Raw genomic sequence first — 22,384 nt, 5'->3', positions numbered from 1 at the left:
TTCGTCCGTTAACACACTCGAAAAAGTCTGTTTTACACTGCAAAACGGTAGATTTATCACTTTTATAAGCATATCAATTTATAAATTGATAAATTTATTCAATTTATAAGCATATAAATTAAAAGCAAACGACAAAAACTTCCATTGCAAGCGCATAACACATACTGAACAAAGATTAGCGAAAAACATCCACGCAGGCGATTTTGTCACCCCTCTCCCCCCACCCACTGAGCGCTGTTTTGACCGGGAAAGATAATTTTAGCCAAGGCCATGTTTTTTTATGGCAGAAAATATTCACGGCGCTTTAAAATTCACATTTTTTTAGGTTTCATTTTATATTAAATCAGCAATCGCGAAACCGCGAATAGCGAGGCTTTACTGTATACGTGGTCAAGGCTATGATAATGGAGCTAATACGTTGGGGAAAAAAAAAAAAAAGGTGCCCAAGCCATATTTCAAAAGGAGAATTCCCTTGCTCGGTATATATTGAATTGCACATAATCTTAATTTGATAGGTGTACATTATGCCGGCATTAATGTAGACGTGACATTTATTTGCAACTATACGGCGATTGTACAATTTCTTCTCTTCGTCCACTATCAGATGGGAAAAACTAAGATCTGTCATAAAAATCAACTTGAAGAGACATACCGACACAAACAGGTGTTCAAAAGTAAATTCCATAAGTGCGGTATATGGGCAACTCGAACAAATTATTTTAATTTTAGACAAAATGAAAGATAAATCTAAATCATTTCACCACCAAATGAATAATTACAAGTTTAATTTTTAAGCCTATGGAATTTTGTTACCGGAAAGGATAAACAGAATCAACATATCTGCAAAAAAATCTGCAATACAACATCAGAATATTTATCGATCATCTGTACTTATTTAAAGGACTTTTAGATTATTTTAAAGATCTAAGAAATAACAAAATTTATAATGTTTTTACTGAAATTGAGGAAACTTGTAAAAAAATAGTACCAGTTGAAAATAGGAAGGTGAAACGAAAAAAAATGCCTGGTATATGCTGAAGATGAATTGTCGAATTTCAATGGAATAAAAATTTGTTTTTCAATAACTGATTCTATTATAATGCAATATACACTTAGTGATCACTGAATTATGAACACCCCTATGAAAACTGAATGCGACCCGTTGACCATGTGAGGTACGAGAGTTCGCAGTTAGTCGACCTACATAGCATAGATAAGGTGTCAGTGGTTCAGAAGGTAGTAAAATTCTAAGCATGATGGGTAAAAGGAAGGATTTATCAGACTTTGATAAAGCACAGATTGTGGGAGCTCGACGATCTGATGCCTCGATTTCCCAAATGGCTGGACTGGTGTGGTGTTCAAGAGCAGGCGTTGTTAAAGTGTACCAGGACTGGCATCAAAATGGTCAGACAACGACCCGATGGCAAAACTGCAAAGGTCAGAAAAAAGGTTGATGTTACAGGTGAGTGCTGGGTCCAACGGCTCACACAGGTGCAGCACTGTTGAAGAGTTGACTACCCAATACAACGTGGGCCAACCAGGAACAATTTCTGGCATGACCACATGTTGCATGCTCGGGTTATACCAGCAGAAGACCCTACAGCATCTTCTCCATCCAAGGTTCATTGGCGTAAAAGACTCGTCTAGTGCAAAGAGCATGCAAGTTGGACGTTAGAAGACTGGAAGGTGTGCTGGTCAGCTGAGTCACGTTATTTACTTCACACCGTGGATGGTCAGGTACAGATTTGGCGTCGACAACACGAGGCTCTTCATCCATCATGCATGGTATCAAAAGTGCAGGCTGGTGGAGGTGGTTGTATGGTGTGGGGAATGTTTCACTGGTAGGAACTTGGACCCCTGGTGCATGTGGAACAACATATCAGTGGTCTACGCTATTGTCAACTGCTTGCTGACTGTGAACACCCAGCTATGTTACACTTTTTTTTCCCGAATGGTGATGGTGTCTTCCAAGATGACAATGTGCCGAGCCATTGGGCACTTGATGTTTGGCCTCCGAACTCCGCCGAATCAATCCCATAGAACACTTGTGGGACACTGTGGAAAGGAATATCAGGTGTCTGGATACACCAATCACCTCCATACCTGCATTGCTGACCATTACATTACACACAGCTTGGTTGGCCATACCTCCCGAATGCATCCGACATCTTGTTGAATCAATGTACAGCAGTTGGATAGCTGCTGTACTGAGGTCAAAAGGAGGACCTACGAAGTACAGTAAACCCCCGCTATTCGTGGTATCTGTATTCACGGTTTCGCGTATTCGCAATCTTCAATTTAATATAAAATGAAACCTAAGAAAATGTGAATTTTAAAGTGCTGTGAACATTTTGAGCCATAAAAAAAACATGGGCGTGGCTAAAATTATCTTTCCAGGTCAAAACAGCGCTCAGTGGGGGGGGTGACAAAATCGCGAGCATGGATGTTTCTTGCTAATCCTTGTTCAGTGTGTGTTATGCACTTGCCATGGAAGGTTTCGTCGTTTGCTTTTAATTTATATGCTTATAAATTGAATAAATTTATCAATTTATAAATTGATATGCTTACAAAAGTGATAAATCTACCGTTTTGCAGTGTGTAAAACAGACTTTCTCGAGTGTGTTAACGGAAGAAAGTGACTTTATTGTGGACAAGTTCTTTCTAACCCGTACAAAAATATGGCTACGAATAACAAGGGAAATGTGAAAATATCAAAGAAGGTGATGACATTAGCGAATAAAATTGAGTTATTAGACAAAATTTCTAATGGTGAAAGTGTCTCCTCAGTGGCAAAACATTATAAAATCAATGAGTCAACGGTACGATCAATCAAGAAATCGGAAGAAAAAATCCGGCGTAGTGTCCTTGAAAACACGCTAATTGCTTCAAAAATTTGCTCTGTAACTCGTGATGTTAAATTAGAAAAAATGGAAAAAGCTTTAAATCTGTGGATAGAAGACTGAACTCAAAATAAATTTCCGTTAAGTTCACTCATCATTCGTGAAAAGGCAAAACTCCTTTATCAGCACTTTAGCGAAACTGGTGATAGCACTGGCAGGATAAGTTTTTTTGCTAGCAAAGACGCTGGTTTGAAATTTCTAATAAATATTACATTTAATATTAAATTGTTTCTTATTTTCATTTCGATGCCATATGCTTGCATTTCACTATGTACTGTCATGTACATAGTCATATTATGAAGGTACATATAATACATACATAGACAAAATTTTAGACTAGTTTTTCTTATATATTTCATACTTTGGAACGGAACCCCTTTATTACTATGGGAGCCATAACTCAGTATTCGCGTTTTCGGTATTCACAACATTTCTGAGGAACGTAACCCCCGCGAATAGCGGGGGTTTACTGTATTAGGCAGGTGGTCATAATTCAGTGATCACTCAGTGTATATTATGATGAAAGAATTGAATCTCTAAAAAAGATAGGACTTTATAATTTTTTGACTGGTGAAGCATTCCATTTCATTGACAAGCGAGAATTTAGAAACTAAATTATTTTTTTGTCAGAGATATACCCTGAAATTAATCAAAACCAATTTAAAATTGAAATCAAATGCTTTAAATACCAAATAATTGAAATATTAGAAAACAAAAATCCCCATACAATACATCACTTAGATATTTTAAATGTATTGGCTAAATGGGAGTTGCAAGAAACGTATCCAAATATTGAAAAAGTTCTTAAAATATTCCCTACAATGCCAACAGCAGTGAAACAACTTGCTGAAACAAGTTTCAGCAAGTTAAAACTTGTTAAGAATTATTTGGATCAACATCAGGACATGAACATACATCACATCTATGTTTCCTTTCAATTGAACATGAACTTGCTAGCAAAATAGACTTCGATGAAATTTTGCTAACACTAAAGCAAGGAAAGTTAACCTTTGGTGTAATTTAATAATTTTATGTTCCTGTATAATAACTTTATATAGAAACTTTTTTTTCTAGAAACTGTCCAAAATATCGAAGTCTGTTGGATATTCAACTATTGTGACCATGTAAACAGAAATAGGGGAAATTTATGGCAAAGTGTGAATGGTTCACTTCCTCCAAACAACAGATAACCACTTGTTGGAGTAAAGGGAGACCACTCTCCCTAAATCTCTAACAGGGTGCTTACAGTAGAAGTTTGACCAGAGCCTATTGTCAAATGTGGAAATGCCTTGATCTGTCCGCTGGCTGTGGAAACATAGAAAGTAGTTCAGTTCGACTTCTTGGTATGCGTGACAAGCGTTTGGATAGGTTTTACGAGCACCACTAAGTTGCAGATAGTAATCTCTGCAGCTCTTAAATTGTGCTTAGCAACAGCACTATTTACTAAATTGCTTGAAGGCTAGAGGTGCAAACAATGCATACCCAGTTAAATCTCTTGTAATCTATTTGTTATATAGAAAATTTTCTTCGTTCTACAGAAACTATTCTAAATGTAATTATCAAGGGGGAATTCAAAAAAATTTGCTATAAAGAAGTTTGTTAAACAGAGGTCCAACTGTACTTATTATTATTTATTATGATTTTACCAATAATCAAAAAAAGGCATGTAGTCACGAATTTGCCAAGGTGCCAAGCACCTAGCTATGCCCCTGGTCCTCCCTCCCAATCACTGAAAGGCTGGATACTGAATATGGCAACGATGCAAGAAATTATCCTTTCATAAAATTCTTGTACCAATGCTGGATTTGACACCCCCCCCCAAACTCATACAGGCAGAAGAGATGAAGCCCAACAATACTGATCAGATGGTCATACAGAATTAACAGTCATACAAAATTTTAAACAGAATTAACGTAGGTGTAAATTTTTAAATAAAAAAAAATTCCTATTAATTTAAAAATCAAAAGTCACTGGGCTTACCTTGAACTTTTCATCTGTGATTCCTTGTGCACCTGGAAGTTTCTGTAAAACAAAATGAGCAATATCCTTTATTTCTGTTTTTTTAACTGCTTCACAGTTACTGCTCTCATTACTTAAGTTACTACAAAACATTATTCCTGAACCAAGTCCCAATTTCTGGCAAACAGCTTTATTATTCTGACAGTCAACCTCAGCAACATTTACTAGTCCATCCTAAAATAAATAATTGTGTGTGTTACACATTTACTATCAAACAATCCAGATTTGAAAGAATGATACATTACTAGAAAGCAATCTTAGAATTACATTTCTGTTACAAAAAACAAACAGTAAAATTAAAATATAATTCACCATTAAATGAAAAATTATAAAAAAATAACAAGCCAATGATCCTCTTCGCATCTTAAAAGACAAAGTTTATAAGTCATAGTTATCCTTAAATAAAAGTTACTGTGATAGCAATTTCAGGAGAGCCAAGTAAGTAACAATGAACAGTGTAACTTTGCCATGCTATATATTAAATTGATTAAAACATGGATACTAAAGTTGAAAGGGTTGTGGCCTTTGTTTGAGGTCCATATAAGCATATGGACAAATAGCATCTCTGACATAAATAATTTTATAGAAACACTAAACATTATATTTAAGATAATGCAAAGACAAACAAAATCATATATTTCTGCTCATTCTGAAAGAATATTTCCAAGAACTATAAGATACTGAGACTTCATTAACTATTTGAGCACTGTAAACTTCAGCAGTCTGCTCTCTTTGAGTCATAAGTTGTGAATTTCATAACCTAGTGAGAGTAGATTATTCTTAGGTTCTAACTTTGAAAGTAGAATAGGCTGCTAAACAGAACTTGTTTTTTCACTCTGTTTTCCTCACAGAAAAATAGGATTAAAATTTTAAAATGCTGATAATTTAAAAGGCTGACATCCAAATAACAGCCAGGCAATGCAAAAATAATTTTTTCTAGTCATTCTTGGCAATTTGAAGCAATTTATAAAGAACATGATAAAGATGAAATTGCATTAGAGCCACTTCTTTTCATTTATACAATCTTATATTCAGTTTTGGAAAGTTTTGAGATGTGAGTATGAAGGAGGATGGGAAAAGATAAGATGGGTTGATAAAGTGAGAAACGAGGTTGGTTGGTTTAAATGGAAGTTTATTGGCACATGGGCAACTAAGGCCAAATTGCGCTTGTCACAGTAATTCTGAAAATGATATATTTTTTTTTTCCAGTCATATGTCAGATAAGTTCATATAAATGAGTTTGTTTTAAAAAATTAAATAAATCGGATAAATTTGTGTCATCACTGAGAATATGGTTCATCTCTAATGAATTGTTTTGAGCTGCTCGACTGACAAATTTAAAATTTGTTAGTCGAGCAGCATGATTGTAGGGACACTCAAGGAGAATGTGTTTCACTGTAAGTAGGGCGGAACAATGACGACAGTGAGGAGGTTCATCACCTGTCAACAAATGGAGGTGGGTCAGATGGGAATGGCCAATGTGGGTCCTTGCAAGGACACCTCTTCTCGTCTGTTTAATCATGAACTAGATTTCCAGTACTGTGGCTTTTGTTTTATTTGGAAAAGTTTGTTATGGGTCTGTTGCTGCCATACTGATGTCCATTGGTCAATACATAACTGTTTTATGATGAGTTTACAGTCCATATAAGGAATCGAGGCAAGTGAAGACACTGGGTTCACTGGATTTTTTGCTGCTTGATCTGCTTTTTCATTTCCCTGGATTCCAGCATGCCCGGGAATCCAGCAGAATCTTACGTCTGTGTTATGCTCTGTGGGATTAATTAACTCTGCTCTGATTTCTTTCAGGATAGAGTGAGAGTTCGGACATTTATGTTGTAAAGATGTTATTGCACTCAAGGAATCGGTATAGATTATTGTCTCTTCATTAGACCTCTTGTTGACGTGTTCGATAGCCATTTTTATTGCATGAAATTCAGCGGTGTAAATACTGCAACTTGGGAAAAGTTTTTCAGAGATTGCACAAGTGGGAAGAACTACTGCAACGCCTACATCTGTATCAGATTTGGATCCATCAGTATATATTTGCAGACAGTGTTTGTTTGCTGATGTACGAGCTAAATGTAGCTGCTGTATATTTTCATTGTTCAGCGCCTGTTTTCCCCATTTTCAAAAAAAGTCATCACAAAGTTTTAAAAGTGGACCATGGAGGCTCTATTTCTCCAGTATCTTGGTGGATATTGTCGAGTGGGACACTCCAATACTGAGCAACATACTTCAATCTGATTCCAGCAGGTTTATTTTCATTTGGTTTATTCCTGTAGAAATTTATGAAAGACAGGTTAAAGAGGTAAGGACAGATAGGATGTGAGGGCATACTCCGAAGTTTTGCAGCGTACATAAGCAGCAGCATCTGTCTCCTTAAGGATAATGGAGGTTCATGTGCGTCAATATATAGACTATGCACTGGAGATGTTCGGAAGGCACCTAGAGCTATTCTAAGCGCATTATGTTGAATGGTATTTAGGGACTGTAATGCTGACTTTCTAGCTGAGTCATATACGGGTGCACCATAGTCTAGTCTGGATCGGATTATGGTTTTATATAAGTGAAGAAGGGAGTATCGGTCAGCTCCCCATGATATTGCAGAAAGAACTCTAAGGATATTCATTTTTTTCAAACAAATAGTTCGCACATGCTGTATGTGTTTCAGGAAGTTTAATTTCTTGTCCAATATTAAACCTAGGAATTTAATATTGTCATTGACTGGAATAGCATGATTTCCCAGGCGCAATTCAGGATCAGGGTGCAGTTTTCGTTTCTTGCAGAAGTGTATAGCAAACGTTTTCTGAGGAGATAGTCGGTAGCCATTTTGTAACATCCATGATTGCGTTTTGTTTATTGACAGTTGGAGTTTCCTTTCAATGGAGAACATATTTTGCGAGTGACTGGATATGGTGAGATCGTCAGCATAGAGATAAGTTTCTATTGAATTCGGGATGGTTGTTGTTAGAGCGTGTATTCTAACTGCGAAGAATGTGGCACTGAGGACTGACCCTTGTGGAACTCCTTCCTCCTGTATGCAGATTTTCGAGAGTGAACTTTGAAAATGAACCTGAAAGGTTGGATATTCGAGAAAGCTCTGAATTAATGATGGTAAATGTCCCCTTAGTCCTAGGGCATGTAAGTCAAGAAGGATGCCATGACGCCACGTGGTTTCAAAAGCTTTCTCTATATCTAAGCTCACTATGACCAAATATTCGTTCTTTATGAATGCATTTCGCACATTTGTCTCAGCCTTTATCATAAGATCTAGGGTAGACCTGTTTTTACGAAATCCAAACTGATCGTTGTTCATAGTAGTTTGAGTTTCAAGATACCAGGTGAGGCGACTGTGTACCATTTTTTCCAGAGTCTTACCCAGACAGCTAGTAAGTGAGACTGGTCTATAATTATGAGGGTCTGATTGGTCTTTTCCTGGTTTTGGAATGGGTAGAACAACAGAATGTCTCCAGGAAATGGGAAAATAATTGGCAACAAATATTCGGTTGAAAAGTTTTAGGAGAGAGTAACGAGTTTCCTCATTTAGATTCTTTAACATTAGGTAGTATATGCCGTCTGGACCAGGTGCACTATTGGCTGAATTTTTTAAGGATTCTTCTAATTCATACATGGTTAGTGGTTTATTATTAGAGAGGGCTGACTTCGTTCCGAAATTTATTTTATATTTTTCAGTTATTATTTTGGCTTTTAGGAAAGTTGGATCATATGCGGTTGAGGCAGAATGGTGAGCAAAAGATTCCGCGAGGATGTTTGCAATATCCTCTGGAAGGGTTATCTCCTGTCCTTTATAGACGATGATTGGGGAAGGAATTGATGGAAACTTACCAGTAAGGCATCTTATTTTCCACCAGATTAGTCCTGCATTTGTGTCTTTAGTGACAGATGAAGCAAAACGAATCCAAGATTCCTTTTTAGCTTTTTGCCGGGTGTAACGGGCATGAGCTTTTAGTTTCTTGTATATAATGAGATTAGCAGTGGTTGGATTCTTTCGAAACCGATGCCACGCCTTGTTCTTCTCTCTCTTAGCAGTGTTACATGCTGAATTACACCAATAGTTTTTGTGTTTGGATCCTTTATTTGAAGTTTGAGGAATGGTAGTAGCAGCAGTTGTCAACATTTGTTCTGTGATGTGTTTAACGGCGTTATCTATGGAGTGACGTTGGATAATATCATCCTCTAGTGTAATGTGTAATACTGGATGCATATTTATTCCAGTCAGCTTTTGAGAATTTCCATTTAGATCTATTGCTTACTGGTAAGTTTGTCCTTGTGCAGAGCTTACAGATTATAGGAAAATGATCACTATTTAATGGGTTCTCTGAGACTCTCCAATCGAAGTCTGGAAATAATGCGGGTGAGCATATCAACAGGTCTATAGCAGAGGTTGAGCCTGTTGGAAAATGGACATAGGTGTGGGAGCCTGTGTTAAACAGAGTGAGATTATTCTTTACAAGAAAAGCCTCTATTGTGCGTCCCCGATTGTCTGTCTGTAAAGATCCCCATAACTGGTGATGCGCATTAAAATCGCCCAACAGGCAGAAAGGAGAGGGTAGTTGTAGGATAAGGTCATTTAGTTCAGTTATCGAGCAGTTTTGATTTGGTGAGATACATATTGATACAAGTGTAAGCGTTGTACCAAAAGCAAGGCGTACTGCAACAACTTCTAAAGTGGTTTGTAGGGGAATACGTCTGGAAGGGATTTTACTGTCAATCAGTATATAGCTACACCACCATGTGGAGAGATCCCTGTCATGCCTGAATATTGTATAGTTTTTAACTGAAAGTGTCACTTGCAGAGAAAGATTCGTTTCTTGTAGACAGATGCCTACTAGATGATGCTGATTTATCAAATCGTGAATATCGTCTATGTTGCTACGGAGGCCTCTACAATTCCATTGAATCAACTGAACCATTATTTAGTTTTTGAAGTAGGTGTTTCTGACTGTTTTTTAGATCCAATCTGTTTATGGCGATCCAATTTTATTTTATCTTTTCTCGGGAAAGTGGGTCGTGCAGTATCCATGTCTTCTTCAGCATGTATTTCTAAAACGGTTTCATCGTTATAAGTTTTGTCATCAATTTCCATATCTGCAGTTAGAATCTTTTGAGGTTTAACATTTCTCAGACTCTCAGTATCTGAGTGTGATGGAGTAATAGTTGGTGGTACGGTGACTGGGGTATTATTTGCTTGGTCTTTTACATGTTCTTTAGGGGACTCCAGCGGACTTGCTAGGACAGCTCGTGCCCAGTCGGAAATGGATGTAGCTGGTGGTATGGACACTTCAGTTTGGGTTCCTTCCGATTTGTATTTTTGTGTTGCGGCTGCATATGTGAGTTTCGGTACTGAGAGTAAAACTTGTTTCCTTGCTTCTTGGTAAGTCATTTTGTTTTCTATTTTGTACTTTTGTATCTTCTTTCCAGTTTTCCGGTTTCACAGATTTTCGAGTAAGCTGGATGGTTACCTTTACAGTTTGGACATACTGGTGTTTGTGCTGGGCAATCTGTTCATGTGTGTTCCTTAGATCCACAGTAGTTGGGGCACACTGAAACCCCTCTACACACTGTTTGAGCATGGCCAAATTTTTGGCACTTGAAGCACCTACGAGGATTTGGGATATAAGGTCGGATACGGCAGTTCAGATATCCAGCCTTAACTGTAGCTGGAAGGATTGGTGTTGAAAAGGTCAGTATAACACTGCGAGTGGGAACTAATTCACCGTCTTTCTTGATTTTAATTCGCTTTGCCTGTACAAATTTTTGGTCTTGTAGCTCTTGGACTAATTTCTCTTCGGTAACATTTATTAAGTCCCATTCAGACAGCACTCCTTTGGATGAATTTAAGGTGTCATGTGGAGTTACTGTGACAGGAATATTTGTGAATTTTGAAATTCTTTGCAGGGCTTCAGAGTGCCTACTATTCATTGTCTCTATAAGTAGATCTCCAGAGCGGAGTCTTTTCACGTTATTAGGTGGTCCAGCAGCATTCTCGAGACATTTCTGGATAAGAAATGGAGAAAGTGCACCTACTTGTTGACTTGTTTGAGAATGTATAATAAGAAACAGTGGTGTTTCCGTTTTGGATCCTTCTGTTCTTTGTCTCTTGGGATGGGAAGTGTCAAAGTCAGTTTGATCTGTCCTTGAATAAGTTGAGGCATGAGGCTCAACAGATGGATTACGGACTTTGTGATCCATGTTAGCTCCTTTTAGCCCTTGGCAGAGAACCTTTTCTGCCAAGGTTACTGGCCCCGCCACGGGAAGGCAGGAGCAGTGCCGCTAGAGTGACCAAGTGGTGTAAGTTAGTTTGTTAGTTTTAAGGAAAAGAAAAGAAAGGTGAGAAACGAGGTTTTGAGAGTTGGTGACAAAAGATGTTTGACTGAAACAACCAGGAGGAAGAAAAATTAGATTGGACATATGCTGCAAAATAAAGGATTGACAAATGATGTGGAGGGAAAAGTTTGGGATGGGAGAAGAGAGAGAGAGGGGCCCAGAGGGAGATTGAAGAAAGTTAAGATAGACGAATTGAGGGAGGATGGAGGATATGGGGAGATGAGGATAGTGAAACATGGAAAAACAGTTAAGTGTATGAGTACACTTAGTCTTAGCAGAACACCAATAATGAATGAACATTCAAACAAACAATCTACAGTAACATATGCACATTTCTATGAAGAACATAGTTCCATGTAACAACCAATGCTATTCACAAGACTAGCAAAGAAATTTAGAGGTATAATTCATCACTGCTAACTTATATAGGATGTTCCATAACATGTCAGCCAAACTTTCACTATTCATTTAGCACCCGAAAACAATGAAAAAAGTTCATATATACGTTTCTGACTCTGAGTGGTTATGGAGCTGCATCTGTTTGAATTTTTAAAAAATAGAAATGGAGTTTTCAATGACAAAAATAATAAACAAGAATACGCAGACACACACCTAATAAAATGTTTATTTAAACTATGTTTGCTTATTCTTATTCACATTTTGTTTATTATTTACCATGGAAAAACTTCTTAGTCATTTCTTAAAATTCAAAATGCCACAGACAGCTCTGAAACCATTCAGAATCAGATATATGTTTATTATTAATTTTCTTCATTGTTTTCAGCTCCCGAGTTGATCCTGAAAGTATGGCCATGTGTTAGGAAACACCCTGTACAGAGAAAAATAAAATTAAAAAAAAAAAAAAAAAAAGGAACTAATTTATTCACAAATATTAATTCAGAAATATTAATTCATTCTTGCATATAAAGTTAATTGTTAAAGATTACCAACTGAACACAGACATGTTCGAAAGAAAAATGATGTTTACCAATGGCAACTCCATCTTTCATAAATAATGCAGATAAATATTTGCACTATTTATAAACCAATAATCAACTTAACAGCATACGAAAACTACAAAACTATTATTAATAGAAGAGCAACTTTAATTAAAATACTTTTAAAAATTTTCTTACCAACATAATGCTCAATTTCTTCATATCATCTTGAAATATATAGCCTATAGTCAAAATAATAAAAATAATATTTATGGTTAGCAGTTTTTTTTTTTTTTTTTTTATTATTCTTAAAAATAAACATACAAACCTCCAAGACTATGTAAACTGATGAAAAAGATAACCTTGCTCTATATAGCATAGACTAATCATTAAATATGGAAAAATCAGTCTCTGATCTTTCCCACAATTATGCATTTTACATTAATTTACAAAAAAGTAATTTAACTGATGTAACATTATTATTAATTATTATAACAGAGTATTAATAAAATAATAATACAATTTATTCATTTCCAAAATAAATATTATTGACACAGATAATACTAATTAATATACTAATTTGAATTTTATAATAAAATATTTGTTAATAATAATATATTATACTGATAGTCATAAGAATATAATAATTACAATACAATAAACTATTTCCAATAAAAGCAGAACTACAAATCTTGTAATATTAAAATTAAATATACTATTTATGATAAGTTGATAAGTTAATAGGATTGATCTTCTTGCATACATTATATGAGATTACTTTGAATATTATTATTTTCTCCTACACTGCAGCATGGAGGGGAAATTGACAAGAAAATCATTACGAACTGGGGGAGGGGGTGGATGAGGCTTCTGTTCCCCCCCACCCTCTAGAGTAGAGGGAGGAAAGATCAAATTCAGATCAAATTAAGATGTTGCCCGGCAAAATACTGTTCAGGTAGAAGTAGTAGGAGAAATTACAAGTGTGACAACTGAACGGGGGGGGGGGGTGCAAATAAGTGATGGATTAGATGTATAATATTCAAGGTTTGGCAGAGGTCGGGTTTGATGAATTCACAGATCTCAATATAGATGATGATATGAATGTTGACTTTAATAGTTTATATGGAGATATTACAAGGAGTACAGGAACTAATGTTCGTGAAAGTGACATCATTCTTTCAAATATTCAAGAACAGAGGTTACGCTGTGCCATGTCACCTGCGTATGAGTTAATTACTAAGTTAAAGAAACAGGTAGTAAACTACACTACAAGTGAGTCAAATAAAATAACAAAGATGGCATCTAACTTTATATTAGATAAGTGGGTTGACATTGAAATAATTACAACAGCTGTGCTGATTAACAATGAAAGACTAAAAGCAAAATTAGAAGAGATGGAAGTCAGAGTTGCTCTTCATGATGAAATTGTGAGGGCTACCATTTCCTCCTGCTCAGGAAGAACAGCAAATTTGCGTTGATAAGGTTAAAACATACAGTAGCGTAGTTAATGAAAATATAAGTGATATCAATGAAGGCTAAAATTGGTAAAAGAGGTGGGGGGGAAGTAATAAGCAGAAACAGGTGAACACTTTAATATTAAGAGCAGATGTTAATGCACAGTTTACGAGTAGTAAGGAGGTCAAACAAGTGGTACTAAATGCTTTAAAAGATGATTTTAAGGAAATTAAAATGAGAAACCTGTGAACAATACGAAATAAAGGTGTTTTGATAGAAACAGACAATAAAGATGATTTGAACAAAATAATAGGTTCAGAGACAATTTTTTTTTTATCGTATGATGTGAGCAATACACGAAGGAACCAGTTTTTTCCCTACTTCCTTCCTTCGTGAGGTTCAACCAGAGAGTACGGCACCATCGTAATATCCACGCCCAAGGCGGGATTCGAACCCGCGACCTTTGAGTTGCCAGACAGGCACTTTACCCACCCGGCTATCCCAGTCGGCTTAGAGACATTAGTAAGTGTATTAATTATGATAAGTTGAAAACAACTAATCCTTCCATACTGGTGTATGATATACCCAAGGAACGTAGGATGAAACAGTTGAGGACTTATATCTAAAGAATTTGAAGGACTATGGTTATGATCTCGAAGAGGTAAAGAATGGAGTTGTATTTAGATTTAATAGTGGAAACAAGTTAAAATTGAATAACTGGGTTATTAGGGTAGCTTTTTAACAACCCCAGAGTTGTTAAAATGTTTGTTTTTGAGAGACAGAATATTTTTTGGATTTTCCTCCTATGTTTAGAAAATTCACAATTGTGACCAAATGTTATAAATGTCTGGGATATGGCCACTCCGCCCAGTACTGTAGTCATAAAACAATGTCATGTGGTCGTTGCGCTGAAGGTGGGGGCATGTTTATGCTGACTGTCAGTGCAGGGACAAACATCCAAATTGTATTAACTGTAAGTGTAGAGGTCGTGACTATAAACATTCTGTATGAGATGTAAACTGTCCAGAATACGTTAAAGCCCGTGAATTAGCAAGTACACGCATAAATTATGGATAATAATAATAATAACGATTGTATTAAACAGTTTTGGTTGGCACATAATAGTGATAATAACCAGATATTAAACATAGTCCAGTTGAATGGACAAAGGTCTCGTATGGTAATGAATGAAATTAGAATATATGCTATGGAAAACCGGTGTGACATACTTTGTTTGTAGGAGCCATATGCATTACAGCATGAGCAGAGTTATAGATTGATAGGTTTTCCTGTAACTGCTAAGTCAGTTCATGTTACAAGAGTGAGGCCAAAAGTAGCAATAATTATTTTTAATAGGAATTTAAACATAACTGTGGTATCAGGGTTGTGTAATCAAGATATTCTTGGCATTCATGTTGTTATGCAGTTGGACAGACAACTTGAGTAGTTGAGACCAGCTAATTTTCGTAAAATTGGACAAATGCTAATAATTTATTGTAATTTTTCCTTGTAGAGGTTATTTTAAATCCTTGTAGAGAATTTTTCCTTGTAGAGTTTATTTTAAATCCATAATGAGATCGCAGATCTCATTATGGATTTAAAATAAACTTTGTGTATTTTTTTGTAAAGGGTAGTATAGGCTATTTTTGAAAATTTTAAATGAATATTATATATTTTAAGGCAGAAGAATACTCTTACCTGGGGTTTTCTTCAGGAACGGCTGCATCCGGATGAGGCGTAATTTAGAAGGTATTGAAATTGCAATTATATGGAAGGAGGACAAAGGAAAAAGCCAGCTTTTGTCCTAAATCCTGGCATAAAGGGAAATGATGTCCTGAAGCCTGATTGGGGCTTTTCGTTAATACCATCTTCAAAGGAGGGTGAATATGTGTCGAGGCCGTCTTTTATAGCCCGGGCACGTTCCATTGCCGTATTTCAAAAGCGTGGTGGGGGGTGTTGAGTAGTCAAAAAAGGGTGAAGTAGGGTGGAGGGGAAAAAAGGAAAAATTTCTAGCCTCACTGTATGAATGAACACAGTTTGAGAATTTGGAAATTGTAGATGTTTTTTTGGCAAAAAAAAAAGGTAGGAAAGGGAAAGAAAGGGGTTTCACTTGGAAATCCGGATGCATGACGGGTATCCCCGTTAGCAGATGTCCCGGATTTGGGGGAAGGGTGTTATGTTCTGTTGTTAAAGTTGAACTTATAGGATATTTGCTTTAGGTTCTATTCTTCAGAGATTATTATTGGTCTATGTATGTTTATTGATCTGTTTGTTGATCTCACTGTTAGTATCTCACTGGTTGCTAACTTAAATTTTGTGTCTTGTTTGTCAATTATTATCGCGTTTTCGAAGGAGGGGTAATGTCCTGTGTCTAAGTGGTGAGCTACCAATTCGGAACTATTATTTTTTTTCCCCGTTCGGTCTATTTTTTCTTTGTTATTTGCGGCTACTTTTAAACTGTTTTTATGTTTTTGGATTCTTGTATGTAGCAATGTTCTCGTGCTGCCTATATATATGCAATTGCAATCTGATGCACAGGGAATTGCATAAACCACATTTGTTTGCTGTTTGAAATCTATTGTTTTTTTGTTTATAGCTGAGCTTTATAGGTATGTCTAGTTTTTTGGAGCTGCCAAAGGCCTAGATTTACTCCAGAATCCTTGAAGATTTTTTTCAATGGTTGTTGGTACATTTCAACTTACGGGAGCCCTATCCATTGTTTTTTTGTTTTTTTTTTTTGGCACTTCTCATTTTGGCTTTTCTTTACTGCATTTTTTAGCTGTATTTAAGGCGGTGTTTATGAGCCATTTTTGGTAACTGCAGTTGGAAAATCTATTCTTAAGTGTTTCGATCTCCAGTTTGCGTTCATCCTCTGTAGATGAATACCTGAAAGCACTGTTGAACTGGGCTATTAGGATTGATTTTTTGTGAGAGAGGGGGCCGTAGCTGTCAAAATGTAAATAATTCCTCTTATTGGTAGTGTTTGTGGTACATTTTTGTATTGATTTTGGTGGCATTTCTTGTTAAAGTTAAATTAAGGAAGTTGATCCTGTTGTTTTCTTCCCTTTTCAAAAAAATCCACAAAGTTTATTTTAAATCCATAATGAGATCGCAGATCCTCTACAAGGAAAAATTACAATAAATTATTAGCATTTGTCCGATTTTACGAAAATTAGCGGGTCTCAGCTACTCAAGTTGTCTGTCCAACTGTCTAATAAAGTTTCGAGACTTTAGGACCTCCACATATATTTTTACTCTGTCATGTTGTTATGCCTGACATTTCATTTTATTTACTGTCATTGTATTGTTCTCCAACAGATAATATTGAATATTTCATTTCATGTATGGAAGGTGCATTGGCACAGATCGGGCAATGTAGTATTGGCTTTTGACATAAATGCTAAATCCAATATGTGGTTCAGTGGTATGACTGATAACAGAGGAATGTGTGTGGAGGACTTTATAATATCAAATAATTTAGTTATACTAAATGAATCACAACAACCATATACTTTTAGTAATGTACATGTACAATCAAACATTGATTTGACACTGGTTTCACCAGATTTTGTAAAAAAAATGTGTCACTGGGTTGTTGATGAGAATGCAACAAACAGTGACTATCGGGCTACATTATTTCATGTAAATGTAGGGGTATATAGTAAGACTTATATTAAAATCAATGAGCAGATGAGGTTTGCATACTAAAAGATAAATTGGGAAAAATTTAATGATTCCTTGCAATTGGTTTTTGGTAATGATAAGTATCTGGCTCTGAATGCTATGAATGCCCCAGAATATGCATTTTATATTCAAAATTTATAGCTGCATACTTCAAAGCTTTTTGAAGCTTTGAAGTATGCTGCTAGGCGTAGGAAAGCCACAGATAAGCAGGTACCATGGTGGTCTGAACAACTGAAAATTTTAAGGCAAGATGTTTTTTCAGCCAGGAAGCAATTTCAATGATATAGGTCTCGTGATATAGAAGAGGCTAACTATCATAAAGAAATATATCGGTGTAAAAAAAAGGGAATATCACAGGGCTACTTATCAGCATAAGTTAAGATCATGGCAGAATTTGGTAAGAACTACAGGAAACAGTAACCCGTGAGGACTACTGTATAAGTTGACTATTAATAAAAAGACAGAGCAGGGTGTATTTCACACATTAATTGTAGATGGTAGAGAAACAGTTAGTTGGGAGACAACTATTAAAGTTGTCATAGAGACAACTATTAAAGTTGTCATAGACAAGATGTTTCCTGAGGATTGTATAAGTAATGATACTCTTGAACAGTGTGAGATGAGAGCAGATAGAGCTTATGTCAACGACAAGGATATCTCTCTTTTTACAGCAGAGGAATTACTTGTAGTCAGCAAACAGATAAATTAGCATTAATAGAGGCATTTGATGCAAGAAAGCAAGCTTATGCAGCATTATCAAAAAAAAAAAAAAAAAAAAAACCCACTTCCACTTCATCCCTCAGTTCGTTAGAAATAACTGTCCAGCTGAGCCTTAAACTTATTTAGGCTATCAACTTCCACGACAAGGGATGGAAGTCTGTTCCACCAACCAACCACCCGCTGGCTAAAGGCAAATTTCCGCATGTCTATCCTACATGTCTTTCCTCAATTTGAATTTATGCCCTCTCAAGTGATTATTCTGAGCAAGAGGAAGAATCCCATCAGCATTGAGCATGCTCAAACCATTCAAGGCTTTATACACCTCTGTGAGACCATCTCGCTGGTGCCAAGTTTCCAGACACTGTAATTTGCAAAACTTAAGCCTTTCTTCATAAGAGCACCCCTTTGTTCCATTCACTAATCTTGTTGCCCTTCTCTGTACTCGTTCCAGCAGCTCTACATCCTTCTTGAAATGAGGCCTCCAGACCTGTATTCAGTACTCTAGGTGTGGCCTGACCATTGCCTTATACAAGGGAATAATCACCTCCTTATCCCTGCAAGAAAAATTCCTATATATCATTGACAATACACCATGAGCTACTCTTGCAGCCCATCTGCACTGCTCAGAGAATTTCATATCTGCCTGCACAATCACCCCCAGGTCCCTTTCATTCTCTACTACTGTCAGTGTAGTACCACAGAGTTGATACGTTGCTGTTTCCCATATGTAGTAATTTACATTTGTCAATGTCAAACTTCATTTGCCACCTCTCAGCCCATCTGCTCAACCTTTCCAGATCCTGTTGCAGCAGCATAGTGTCAGCAGTGTCCTTGACAAGCCTGCCAACCTTCGTATTGTCTGAAAACTTGGACATTAAGCTTGATATACCATTATCAATATCATTTAAAAATACAGAAAACAATAATGGACCCAACATTGAACCCTGAGGGACTCCACTAATAACATTAGTCCACGATGAGCAGTGTCAATTGATTACCACTCTGTCTTCTCCCCCTCAACCACCCCTTTATCCATAGCAGCAATTTGCCTCCAATGCCACACTGCTCCAATTTGTGCAGCAGTCTTCCATGTGCAACAGTATCAAAAGCCTTTCTAAGATCCAAGTACATAATGTCAAAGTTATTCCCTGCATCCAGTCCTTTTGTGACTGCATCACAGTATCCAATCAAATTGGTCAGGCAAGACTTCCCCTTAACAAAACCATGCAGTTATAGCTCGGACACAAATGTGTCCGAGCTATAACTGAAGTCTTGTCTAGATGATCCTGCAGTGCTTCTTTAACCAGTGCCTCCATTAATTTTCCTGAAATTGATCCTCCTTTGTGAATTGGGGTCACATTTGCACATCTCCAGTCTGTGGGTACCTCCCCTGAGTCCAAGGAACCTCTCATAATTATGGCTAACGGTTTGCTTACTTCCTTTGCTGCCTCCTTTAATATAACTGGATAGATCCCATCCACCCCAGGTGCCTTTCTTGTGTTTATCTTCAACAATTTCTCCTCCACTTTACTCTCAGTTATTACAAGATTCTCTAGCTTACTGCCAGAGTTGAATACACCTCTGGCATTTCCCTCGCTGAATAACTCCTCATATGTGAATGTCGATGCAAAATATTCATTTAGTTTGTTAGCTACCTGAGCAGGATCATCAACAGTTGACCCATCAATATCAAGTGGACCAATCTGATTCATCCCCTTCCTTCTAGAGTTTACATAAGTAAAGAACTCTTTGCTGTTTTTCTTTGCATCCCTTGCCAAAGATTTCTCGTAATCTGCCTTCACCTGCCTAATCTCCTTTGTAACTTGGTTACAGATCAACTTGTACATGTTAATTTGTATGTATCCCATGCATTTTTCTTCTTTGCCATATGTCTCATTAGTTCATCTGACATCCATTTAGGCCTAAACCTTGAACAATATTTCTTAGTTGGTATGTAAAGCCTAGTAGCTTCCAAGAAAAATTCTTTGAAATGTTGATATAACTCCCGGGATTGATTTAATTGAGAACAACAGTATCAGTAAGTTATTAGAGATATATCCTCCAGTTCTGCTCAATATGTATAACAAATGTTTATTGGAAGGCACATTTCCTGTTTTCTGGAAATGTGCCCTTCTGAAATTGTTGCAAAAACCAGGTAAAGAAAAAAACAAGCCCCAAGAGTTTTCAACCAATATCACTGTTATCTAACCTAGGCAAGTTGTTTGAGAGATTGATTTTCCAGCGATTAAGTGACTTCATGAATTTACACCACATTGAGATGCCATCTCAGTATGGTTTTAGAAATCCAAATCTACTGAGGATGTGACTGATGATTTGGCGCTTTATGTTAAAAATGCAGATAGTAAATATGTTCTTGCTCTGTTCATTGACTTTGCAAGAACTTTTGATTCAGTCTGGCATGACAGTATTCTTTACTCGTTAAGACAGCTCCATTATCCAGGGAAAATATATCGGTTGTAATAAGCTATTTAACTTCAAGGCAGATAATTGTAAGGGCACAGCATTTAACTTACAGGAAATTAGTGTCTAGGGGATGCCCACAGGGATGTGTTGGGTCCCCTATTCTGGAATTTGGTTCTGAACCTATGGCTTAAATTGAGACAAACAGTTTGCCATAAACTAGCATTTGCAGATGATCTGCTTATCAAGAAAGGATATTGAAGAGAAGGCCGAAATGGTTCTTCAGAGTCTAACATCATGGGCTATTGTAAATAAATTAACAGTTTCAGAAGAAAAAACAGTTATGATGCTAGTTAAAGGTCACCTTAATATCAATCAACAACCAAAAATTTTGTTAAATTGCAAGCAAATTAAATTGTTACCCAAACTAAGTATTTAGGTGTTTTATTAGATGCTAGGTTAACTTTTGTTCCACATTTGCATTATTTGATGAATAAAATTAAGCATTTTAGTGTAGCAGTAATAAAGATTTCTAGATCAGAATGGGGGTTATGTAGATCAGTTTTAAATCTTTATTATACAGCAGTTTTTCTGCCAATAGTGACTTATGTATCATCAGTGTTGGTAACTTGTGTGAATAAGATTAAGTTTAAAGCCAAGTTAAATTCTGTTCAAAGAACAATAATGTTGGCAATTCAGAGGGTTTGCAGAACTGTGTCAACAAATGCCCTGCAGGTATTAGCAGGCCACATGCCATTAGATCTTTTTATAATATATAGAGCTTTCTGTTACCATATTAGGAAGCATAATAATTTCACATATTTGAACATTGTATGTGACCTTAACATTGATCCTAAGTTTGAAAAGAAAAGAATATATGCTAAGTTAATGGAAATCTAGCAAGCCAGATGGATGGATAGTATTACTGGTGTGGTCAACAGACTTTTTATTCGAAATATTTTTTTTGAACGCTTTAAACTGAATAAGTAGTTTTTTTCCTAGTATGGAGACTTCTTTTTTGTTAACAGGACATGGTTCTTTGAATAGCAAATTATATTATTTTGTTTAAAGTCAAACCCTTACTGTGCATGTGGTGTTCAAGAAACTTGGTGCCATGTATTATATGATTGTTTATTGTATGAGAATTACAGAGCTGAATTAAAATGAAAATAATTACTTGTCAGATTATAATAAGTTTGTTGCTTTTCAAAGGTTTGCTATTTCTGTATTTCTAAAAAGAAGACAGTTATCAGTCTGGATATTTGTAAACTACAGGCTGGCCTCGATTAACACGATTAATTCGTCCCGCGAGCGCATCGCGCAAAACGGAATCGCGTTAATCGAATATAATAATCAATAGGAAAAGTTATAATTGGTCCTTGACCTTCTGGAATGTCCATAAAGAATTTTAAAAATACCTTTTAAATAACTTTTTAACTGCATGCCATTTAAAAGATAATAAAAATTATAGAATTAAATGTTTATTGCTTAAAAATATATAATGGAGAAACTAATTATTTGCTACGGAAATATTTGAACACAGTCGTTTGAACAGTTTTGGCTTTCGTTTTTTCATCATACAATTTCCGATAGCCGACAACAAGCTTCTCTAGGCCCTGGCGAAATAACATGCTTCTTTCGATGTTAGGATCAACATCCATTACCTTTTGTTTAAGGTTCTCTGCGATACGAAAGATTTTCGCCTAGTTCTTTTACCGTTATCTCCTTTGAGGTAACATTTTCATCTGGCTCACACTCATTTTCTTCAGCTTCTTCGTGCGCACGCTGTTGCTCTATTTGAAGGAGATCATTGTCACTTAGCTGTTCTAAAGGTGAATTCAGTGATTCTCGAACGTTAGCCGCATCCAAGCCTTTGAAACCAAGGTCATTACCAATATT

At 36.3% G+C, this 22,384-nt stretch overlaps 1 protein-coding gene across 2 annotated transcripts in view; it reads right to left on the bottom strand.

Annotated features, from left to right (window-relative positions):
- Positions 1-22,384, bottom strand: part of LOC150091755 (endoplasmic reticulum disulfide reductase DNAJC10-like) — a 156,357-nt gene that overhangs the window by 82,371 nt on the left and 51,602 nt on the right. For both annotated transcript variants that reach the window (XM_090385579.1, XM_090385580.1), the window contains exons 8-9: positions 12,404-12,447; positions 4,881-5,093 (exon numbers count right to left, since the gene is read on the bottom strand). In XM_090385579.1, coding sequence (XP_090241705.1) covers positions 4,881-5,093; positions 12,404-12,447 — 257 coding nt within the window. The remainder of the gene's footprint in view (positions 1-4,880; positions 5,094-12,403; positions 12,448-22,384) is intronic.

Source organism: Mastigoproctus giganteus, chromosome 1, assembly GCF_048544385.1.
Source record: "Mastigoproctus giganteus isolate SK-2022 chromosome 1, ASM4854438v1, whole genome shotgun sequence".
In the NCBI taxonomy this organism is placed as follows: Eukaryota; Metazoa; Arthropoda; class Arachnida; order Uropygi; family Thelyphonidae; genus Mastigoproctus; species Mastigoproctus giganteus.
The sequence above is the reverse complement of the archived record's forward strand: the minus strand, read 5'-3'. Positions and strand labels throughout refer to the sequence as shown.